This window comes from Condylura cristata, unplaced genomic scaffold (genome assembly GCF_000260355.1).
Source record: "Condylura cristata isolate star-nosed mole 26May11 unplaced genomic scaffold, ConCri1.0 scaffold00036, whole genome shotgun sequence".
In the NCBI taxonomy this organism is placed as follows: Eukaryota; Metazoa; Chordata; class Mammalia; order Eulipotyphla; family Talpidae; genus Condylura; species Condylura cristata.
Genome location: NW_004567137.1, coordinates 14,301,074 through 14,311,181, shown reverse-complemented (window position 1 = coordinate 14,311,181; position 10,108 = coordinate 14,301,074). Strand labels below are relative to the sequence as shown.

Here is a 10,108-nt window from a genome sequence, read left to right as displayed (position 1 = left end):
ACACCCCTACAGCACTCTGCGGCCTGCTTTCATCTTATGCTTCGTAACCAAGGCACAGGCACCTAAGGATCTTGGTTTCTATAGCTGGGTCCATGGCTGTGCGCATCCCTTCTGCCCAGGCTCCTTGTCTGAGCCAGTCTTTGATGCCTCTTTACTGTTACCCCCCCATCTCTGAGACACACCTGCCCACCACAGCACACACCATTAGCCCCTTCCAGCAGCACCCGCTCAACTAGGCTGCGGGGGCCCTCAATTAAATCTTCAATAGAGAACCTCAGCCTTTGAATCAGCAGGTAACTGAGGCACTGAAAGTTCTCTCTTATTACCTATTGTCTTCCACCCAGGAATGCTCAACCAGAACAACAAACACAGCACCACCAGAAAGTAATGACCGGCTAAGTAACTTCTGTCTTTAGCACTAGAAACACTCAAACAGAAGCAGATAACCTATCTAGCAGGAAGGTTGAAGTAGGAATTCATCCCGGTATATCCTCGGATGACTCAGGAACAGTCACTGATAGCTCAATCTCCTTCCTTATCTAAATGGATGATTCTGCACATGAAGAGACTAAGTTTATTTACCCCAACCACAGAGCGGCTTCTCCAAATAATCTTTCCGCAGGGGCTTCAGTTGGAGAAACAAAGTCCAGCCTCACCTGAAATTTTGGCTGCTGCTTCTTTGTTGTTGTTTAAAATACACCAAGTTCTTCTTTCAGAAAGATGGAGTATAGCCACATTTTCCAATTCATCCTACTAAGTACAACTAAAAGTTCTGATTATTATATATAAAATAAATAAAAGGAGACTGAAAGTTAGAGAAATCAAGATAGATAAATTAGGGTCACAAGACACAACATGATAGGGAGTTCTCTAGATTTTCTTTTGCTTTCTATTTTTTTTTTTTAAGATTTATTTATTTATTCATACATAACTGGGTACAGGCCAGAGATTCGGAGGGTGAGAGGATTCACCAGGGGCAGAGCGAGGAGCAGCATAGGCAGATCGACGAAGTACACTGCTGAGGGGAGCAGCGGGCGGGTCAGGAGAGGTCTGCCGCGCCATGTGGTCACCTCCGGAGCAGGCATGGATCGAACTCATGTGGAAGTGGCTTAGTGCTGTGCTTTAACCTGCTGTGCCACCAGGGAGGGCCCTGCTTTCTATTTTTTTTTAAAGATTTTTTTATTTATGCATACAAGAAGTAGGGTACAGGCCAGAGATGCAAGGGGTAAGAGAGTCACCAGAGACAGAGTGGGGAACAGAACAGGCTGATGTACTGAAATACACTGAGCAGCGGGCAGGACAGGAGAGGTCTGCTGCGCCATGTGGGTCAGCTCCCTGGCCAGGGATCGAACTCGTGCTGCTGTGGCTGCCAGCAGCTTCATGGTGCTGCACTATAACCCCTTGTGCCACTAGGAAGGCTTTTGTGCCACCTTTTTTGCTTTTTAGATCCCAGACATGTAGCTGAAAAAGTCAACCCCTATGATATGGGCAGGGGTGAAATGGTTCCAACAAAAACCTACTCTCTGTAGTCAAAGGACCAGATAAACAGCCTAGCAAGGTAGAATCATTTAGACAATAACAACTGTTGTAAGTCAAACACCACAGAACAAACTATGGTCCCACCCAAATGGGAGGTTAGAGTCCCACCCTCCTCAGGCTGTAAGAGGGCCCAACCCTCCAAGAGGAACAGAGAAGACAAAGTAGGATCTAGAACTTTATTCACACCTAACATTCACCCCCCTCCTTGTCATGGAGACCAGATAGGGAGCCTAGATTTCGATCCCTGTTCAGCAGTAAAGCACCCTCCTTTCACACTAGGGGTGTCAGTGGAGACCCGCTGGGGATCAGTAAGGATGGACTCCTGACAAGGTGGGGGCTAGCAGAGAGACAGTTCCTCTGCACACCCAGAAAGAGGAATCCCTCGCTGGCTTGGGTATCAACAGAGTTGGGGGTAGAGATCCTGTTCTTCTACCTCCACCCACAGTAAAGACCTACACACACCTTTGCTCTACTGGAGTTGATGTCACTTTTGGAGTTAGTGGGTTTGGAGCGGGGTCCCTGGGTTCACTCAGGCAAAGGTGTCACCAGAGCTCCTCTTTCCACGGCACCCAGAGTTTCCCAGGAGAGTTTCTCCATGAGACAGAGATGTTGGTTATAGTTAAGAGCAGGTTCATTAGAAAAGAGAAGGACGTTCCCACAGACACAGAGAGCAGAAAGAGCGGCCCTTTGTGGGGACAGGGTGAGGGTTATCTTCTTTTGCAAGGGAGGGAAACTGTTCACTTGCACAAGCTATCAGTTTGCTATGGATGTTGAACAAACTATGTAGAATCTGAAAGGGGCTGGAGATTCCCCGGTGGGCTCAATCTCCATACCTTAACCTTTGGGGTCTACCCCCAACTCTGTTGATACCCAAGCCAGTGAGGGATTCCTCTTTCTGGGTGTGCAGAGGAACTGTCTCTCTGCTAGCCCCCACCTTGTCAGGAGTCCATCCTTACTGATCCCCAGCGGGTCTCCACTGACACCCCCAGTGTGAAAGGAGACTGCTCCCTGCTTGGCTCTGGCACCTAAAGATCTGGGCTTCTACAGCTGGGTCAATGGCTGTGCAAATTCCTTCTACTCCCAGCTCCAGCTCTTGGTTTGTGTGAGCCCAGTTCTGGTTTTATGGTGCCTCCTTTCCAGTTTTTCTATTCTTATTCTCCAGCAGAGTGGTGTCAGAAAACCAGTCAAGAAAGCTCTAAATAAGGGGCCTCCCTGGTGACACAAAGACAAGGGGTTGTGTCAGCACTATGAAGCTATTCGCAGCCACTGCTGCACGAGGGTTCACGTTCAATTCCCGGCCAGGGAGGTGACCCACATGGCACAGCAGTCCTCTCCTGTCTCCCCGCTGCTCCCCTCAGCAGTGTATTTCAGTAGATCCCCCTGTTCTGCTCCCCACTCTATCTCTGGTGAGTCCTCTCCTTCCCTGCCCCTCTGGCTTACATTCCAGCTGTTATTGTTGGATGCATAAGCAAATACATCTTTTTAAAAAAGAAAGCTCTAGGTAACATCTAGTCTTTTTAACACTTAACCACACACAGAAGTCAGGCCAGCATTTACTCCCTAAAACACCCTTTTATGATAAAGAACAGGAATGGATATGTGAGCGGGTGGAAGAGGGGTCGGGGCAGCTGTGGGGACAAAGCCCAACACCCTCCCCCCAGCCCTCTCCAGGTGCACCCCTTTCCCAATCCCCACGTCTCCACATGCACACCACCCCACAAGCTCTCTCCTGTTCCCTCCTTATGAGGTTTTCTGGAGTCTTTATTTCATATAACTGATCCCCCATTGCTCACTGGCAATGGAACTCAACCTCCCTCCTCCATAGAGAGAATAATCAGTTCTACATCTCTCCCTTTCCCCCTCCCTGGGGTCTTGGATGGGCTGGAAATTCCAACCCTCCTCCCTAGCAACCTGCCCCCTTCCTTAGGTGCTTTCCAAAGGTTACTTTTACTCATACATCAAAAGGCACGTTTACTGCTCAGGACACCTAGGAAATTCTAAGAGCTTCTGGAAACTGTGAGTCAAAATGGTAGATGAAGACCAAGTAAATAGATATGAGAAAAAATAGTTCTTTGAAATCATGGAACTACTTTTCATATTTAGAAGAAAAGCCCTGAGATGAGGGATTTTACGATCCAGGATGAATAACCCTAAAATCTCACATTTTCTGGGTACAGTCATCGTATGAGTAAGGAAATCATTGCATGATGTACAAAAACTTTCCTGGTGAACATGGAATATTTCTCCAAGATGGGCTAGTATGTTAGCAATTTTTAAGTTAATGATTCTGAACATTTGTGTATTATTTCTTAAAATATAGCAAAAGAGAGAGAGAGAGAGAGAGAGAGAGAGAGAGAGAGAACTTAATTGTTTTGGTATTGCTTACTCACTTTCTTTTTTTTTTAATTTTCATTTATTTATGCATACAGAACTGGGGTACAAACTAAAGGTGCTGGTAGTGAGAGGATTCACCAGAGACAGAGTAGGGAACAGAACAGGCAGATCTACTGACACACACTGCTGAGGGGAGCAGCAGGTGAGACAGGAGAGGTCTGCTGTGCCATGTGGGTCAGCTCCCTGGCCAGGGATTGAACTCATGTTTCAGTGGCTACAGACAGCTTCATAGTGCTGCACTTTAACCCAGTGTGCCACCAGGGAGGACCCACTGACTTACTTTAAAGTGGCTTCTCCTCCATTTTGCAACAACAAAAAGTACCCCAAGACTAAAACTCTAACCACTTTCGTTCTCCCTTCCCCACCCTGTTCTGTGATTAACTGTTAACTGGCTCTACCTGCATTCCTGGGGGCCTGAAGACTGTGTTACATTCCTATTGAAACTCCCTGTGTCCCAGGGTTGATAGTGGCATCAGAAACAAACATCTGCTGAGAAGCATCTGCAGGGAAAGTCAACACCTTGACTCCTAGGGCCCAGACTGCCTGGCGCCTCAGGGGCCTGGAAATGCAAAGCCCTATGTTTCCCTTACACCCCCCTCACCTGTTTCTATCACCCAGGTCTCCCCCCATTCAGGGAGCAGATATTTGGGGGGAGCCTATCCCACAGACTCCCTGGAGGCCATCTCCAATGAACTCCTCCATGTAACCCCATTTCTCCTGGTTCAAAGTTTGGCTTTCTGGACAGGAGCAAAAGACCTAGCTTGACCATTTAGTTTTACAGGGGTCCACACTGTAGACCTGAACCAGAACCCCCTCTTCCACTCCCAAATCCGTACACCACGCTAGAGGAAACTTCTGCCGTGATGGTTTGTCATTTACATGATTACATGAGCATGCTGTGAAGTACATCCACTAATTTTACATAAACTCTAAAGACCAGTTCACAAAGAACTAAAGATTAAAAAAAAAAAAGCATGGGTGCTTGTATCTCACCTCCCCCAACGCCTCCTGACCCAAACCAGGTCCAGAGTATTCTGTCCTATCCTATCTGTGGTAGGAAGAAAAAGCAATGAGTCACCCAGGGATTCTCACTTTATTCCCAGAACCAGTGAGGACGTTCTGTTACCTGGCAAAGGGGAATGAAGCCTGCCAATTAACTGACTTTCATAGAGATTATTTGGGGTGATCCACATCGCCCCCAGTGTATTCTTTAGAACTATCAATGTGGAACAGGAAGGCGGATGAGATAGTGGCCAACTAGTCATCACTGGATTTGAAGACGGGAGAGGGCCAAGGAGAGAGTGCAAGGGGAAGGGTCTGTATATGAAACAACCCAGAAAGGGACTTGGCCTTGCCGACAGCTGGGTTTTTACCCTCCAAGGAAACTTTCTGCCTCTGAGTCACTTACGTGTAAGATAGTACACTTGTTTTAAGTTGCCAAGTTTGTGGTCATTTGTTAGAACAGTAGAAGGTGGATTTGCTTTCCATAGTTTGATTTCTTTCTTTAAGAATCCTTCCTTTATTTTAAGATTTTTCATTATTTTATTTATTTTGTGTAGAAGGACTGAGGTGTAGGCCAGAGGGGTGTGTGAGAGGGTTCACCAGAGACAGCGTGGGGAGCAGAATGGGCAGATTCACTGAAATACACTGCTGAGGGGAGCAGCGAGTGGGACAGGAGAGGTCTGCTGTGCCATGTGAGTCAGCTCTCTGACCCAGGATTGAACTCAGGCCATGGCTGTGGGCCCTTTGTAGTATCAGTACTAAGACTTACCCCTGGGCCCCTAGGAAGTCCCCTACATAAGTTTATTTCATGCTTTTACCTGGCCATCAAGAAGGGGTCCCGGGGCCCTCCCTGGTGGTGCAACAGGTTATAGTGTGGCACTGTGGGACTAGCCACAGCAACTTCCTCACAGGTTCAATCCCCGCCCGCCCCGGAGGTGACCCACATGGCTTGGCAGACCTCTTCTGCTCCCCTCAGCAGTGTACTTCATCAATCTGCCTGTTCTGCTCCCCACTCTGTCTCTGGTGAATCCTCTCACTGCCCCTGTACTTCTGGCCAGTACCCCAGTTCTGTATGCATGCGTAAAGAAGGGCTCCTAACATAAGGTGAGTGAGCAATGTGTCGCCTAAAAAAAAACCCATCTCAGAATTCATCAAGTAAACATTTATTAAAGTCAGATTACACAGGACAGGTTAAGTGGTGAAGTGACCCCCCGGGGTACCGCACCCTCCACTCTGCTTCAGCTGGGTGCAGCGATGTCTCACTAGTCTTGTACAAACACTCATAACCTGTCACGTTCAGGGTCTGCTAGAAAGGTATGATTAGTAGAGCAGTTGGAGGGTCTGCTTTGTTTTCTAGAGAAAAGAAAAAGAAAACTAGTTAAAAGAAACCAAAGAGACTGAACTAAAGATCAGCTCATGGTTCCACCCACCAACACCACAGGTGTAACCATGAAATTTTTTAAGGTATTAAGTCCTCTCCTTTTCTTTCCTTCCTCTCTTCTTGCCTAACGTAAGATGTTTAGACACTGTCCAGATGTCCATTTTACTGTATGAAGAAACCATTTTAAAGGTTTCCCCTCCCCAAAATGCATGTTGATAGTGATCTGAACTCTTAACTCTTAAGCATTACAGGTTGTTAGCTAGATGTTAATTAAGTGACACATTTTATGCATCAGAGAATCAGATTCCTTTTCTGCAGGCACTCTTTACTAGAACCCACATCCTAGAGAGATCAAGAAGAAAGGAATCTTGGAACACTGAAGAACGACTCTTATCCCATTTGGTTACTAAAAAGCCAGACAATTAGACTTGAAGATTAACCTCAGAAAAACAAGAGGTTGTGGTTAAGCTCCAAGTAAAATTACCTAGTTAACCTCAGCACTTGGGAAATGTTTAAAATCTGGAACCCTTTCCAGGGGATTAAAGGCAGCATTGAAAATGGTATCAAATCTCTAAGGAGGGATCAGTGACAAGAGAAGAAACTTACAAACAAGATGTGCTTTGGGCTCAGGGCCGTGGCTTTCACCAGGGAACATGGATTCACCTGCAATTAAGTTAATGTTGGAGATTTGTATAGATATTTCCAATGCCAGTGAGTGAGAAACAAGGAAAGTGACCCGGGGAGAAATCTCTGAGTCTTCATAGACAGGAGCCTTACCGGAGGCCTCGGTAGCTTCTTCCCCAAAGATATGGGTGTTGGATTCCTTATCAACAGGAGCTTCCAGGAAAAGAAAGCAGAAACGGGTTGTGGCCACAGCGAACATTGGGAATCACGAACATTGGGAGTCGCGTGCATCAGAGGAAAGCCGCTTTCCCTCGGGAATGCACAAATGGGAGCCACCCCTCCACCCCAACTCCCACCCAGGCCTCCAAAGGCAGAACCCTCACTTACCAAAAGTGGGAATGTTCAAATACATATTAGCGGCGGTTGCAATGTCATTAGTGATGTCTGGGACAGGGGCCAATGCCATGGTGGTGAAGTCTGAGCTCGTGGTCAGGTCTGTTTCATCGCTGTCCTCTTTACCGCTGTCTGCTGAGTCATGGGCCAACACGTCACTGTTTTCTGTTTCACCGTCGACCTTATGGTCTTCATCACTGTCTTCATCACTGTCTTCTTCATCAGAGTCGTGGGAGCTCAGCATTATTTTCACCTCACGGGGGGAGTCTGCCTCAGTGGCTGGTTCTTCCATTTCCATTACGGCCTGAACAGTTAGCTTCATGCCATTATAGTTGTCGGGGTCACCGGTGATTTCTAAAAGAGCCAGAAGGAAAAGAGCAGCTCGGGTACTTTCTAACAGGACTATTTGTACCAGCTCTACATATTCTTATTCCCCATTACATCTTTTTCTGGGGAAAAAATGGACCATCAAAGGGCCTGTTGCGTCAAATGAGGTGGCACCCCAAGTCTTTGTTCTTGCCACATGCTAGAAAGCCCAAAGGCCAACTGCCAGCTGGACAGGGCACCTCAGTGTGCCCTGTGCCAGCACCCTCTCAGGGGTCAGTTAAGAGGAGTAGTTGATGTTGTGACTCTAAAAGGGAACTTAGGTGGACTGGAACAGAATAGAACTTCTAGAGACTTTCTCCTCTAGAATCCTTTCAAGTTCCTAAAAACTAAAATAAGACAAGAGGCTAGGAAAATGGCTATTTTCCTTATAAGTAAATAAGTAAGTATAAGTATGTAAGCGGCAAAGAAAATGGCTGTTTCCAAAGTGTATGACAAGAGTGGAATCCACTAAAAATGGGCAGCTACTCCTATGGTTTAAAGGGTCATGTAGGGCCCTGCCTGTTGGGGGGCAGTGGGTTAAAGCACAGCATTATGAAGCTGACTGCAGCACAAATTGGATCCCCAGCCAGGGAGGTGACCCACATGGCGCGGCAGACCTCTCCTGGCCCGCCCGCTGCTCCCCTCAGCAGTGTACTTTGTCTATCTGCCTGTTCTGCTCCCCACTCTGTCTCTGGTGAATCCTCTCATCACCCCTGCACCTCTGGCCTGTACCCCAGTTCTGTATGCATAAATACATAAAAAAATAAATCTAAAAAAAATACAAATAAATAAAGGGATTTCATTTTTCAAACTTCCCATAAAAGGCACCAATCCAAGCAATTTGGATCTTGTTAACCACAAAACCTCCCATAACCTGGTGGGCTTGGTGAACAAAGGATCAGATTTGCTTGGGCAGAGTGAAAGTTATAGACACTGTGGCTGCCTAAGTCAGCAGGTCAGGGGCACCCTCTACTGAGGCCAAAATCTTGAACACCCTCACTTAGACCCTTTGCTGTATCGTTCACTCACATGCGGGACCTCGCAGGCCAGCTCCGTGGAGGGCTAGCAGAAGGAGAACAGGGAAAACAAAAACTCTAATGCAAATGAATACTCTCTTCCTGAAAAAAACGGGCCTGAATCAGGAAGAAACTAGAGAACATGGCTTTGGGGTTAGTACCCGCCTCTCTCTGATTTCAGAGGACACCACGGCTTCCTTTTCTCAGTGAGCCAAGTTTTCATTCTAGGCCGATTTGCTTGTGGGAGACCCAGTGTTTTACTATGTTATAGGAGGACATAAGGCTTTGTACCTGAATTGAATAGAATAAAACCTCTTTAACACTCAGTAGTCAATGTGAATCCAGAAAATATTCAGCAATTCTCTACTCCAGCCCCACCTATCCCACTCTTTTTCAGCTCCACTCAAACACACACACAACCCAAAACCTTTTTTTTTTTAACAACCCAAATCTTAGCCACTCAATGAGCCAAGCCTCAGAGCAAAGCATCTATCCCCACCTTAACATCAACTCCTAAGTTTTACCATTTCATGTAACAGTGCTCACAGCAGGTCTGTCTGACTGTGCTCTCAGCATTATGTACCATGAGAGAATTTGAGCCCTGCTCTTCTGCGAAACACCTTCCTCAGAGCCACTTACCTGGGGATGATGCAGGAGCAGCCGAGACCAGGGTGGCACACCCGGCAAGAAGGAGGAAGAGCTTCCCCAGCATGGCAAGACTAGGAGACAGAGCACTGGAGATGCAGAAGGTTCCAGAAGGCAGAAGGCAAGCCTAGTGGCAACTCCACTGGGCTTTTATAGCCCCAAGTCCCTAAGGGCTACCTTCCCTGGAGGCTTAAAAAAAAAAAAAAGCCTCACTTAAACAATGAGAGAGTCCCTGGGGCAGAAAAAGGAGGGGGGAGGGAATTTCAAAGAAATCTCGATAAGGCCCTGTTGCAATTAGTTTGTACTGACTTATTTCCAGAAGGACCGATTATCTTCTCTCCAGCTCCACCTGATCCCACAGGTATCCCACCCCCCCTTTCCCCATCCAGGCTATAGTCAAATAGTGCTGTGCAGAACCCTAAGGAGCCCTACAGAGCCCTCCACCGCACCGCCACAGCACACTGCTTATTCCTGGTCAGGGCCTGCTGGCTACTTCAACTCTAAGGGACAGTCCTCCAGCAAAGTTCTGCTAGGAGAACTCGGGGGGAATAATTAAAACTACTACAATGACTGCAGATACCCCATATTAGATTGCACACATGCTGAGATCTCATTTGAATCTCTCCAAAAATTCCATGGAGGGTTCTTTTGGTGCTTCAATGGGTTAAAGCGCAGTACTACCAAGCTATAGCTACAGGCACCTTGGCGTGAGTTCGAATCCCCAGCCAAGGAAGAGATCTACATTACG

The 10,108-nt window shown here is 47.1% G+C and overlaps 1 protein-coding gene across 1 annotated transcript in view; it reads right to left on the bottom strand.

Moving 5' to 3' along the window:
• The window catches only part of LOC105854392 (histone-lysine N-methyltransferase SETD1B-like), a 17,076-nt gene extending 7,649 nt beyond the window's left edge, over positions 1 to 9,427 (bottom strand). Inside the window, exons 1-3 of the mRNA XM_012732796.1 lie at positions 9,355 to 9,427; positions 7,328 to 7,687; positions 7,094 to 7,153 (exon numbers count right to left, since the gene is read on the bottom strand). Coding sequence (XP_012588250.1) covers positions 7,094 to 7,153; positions 7,328 to 7,687; positions 9,355 to 9,427 — 493 coding nt within the window. The remainder of the gene's footprint in view (positions 1 to 7,093; positions 7,154 to 7,327; positions 7,688 to 9,354) is intronic.
• Between the last annotated feature and the right edge of the window lie 681 nt (positions 9,428 to 10,108).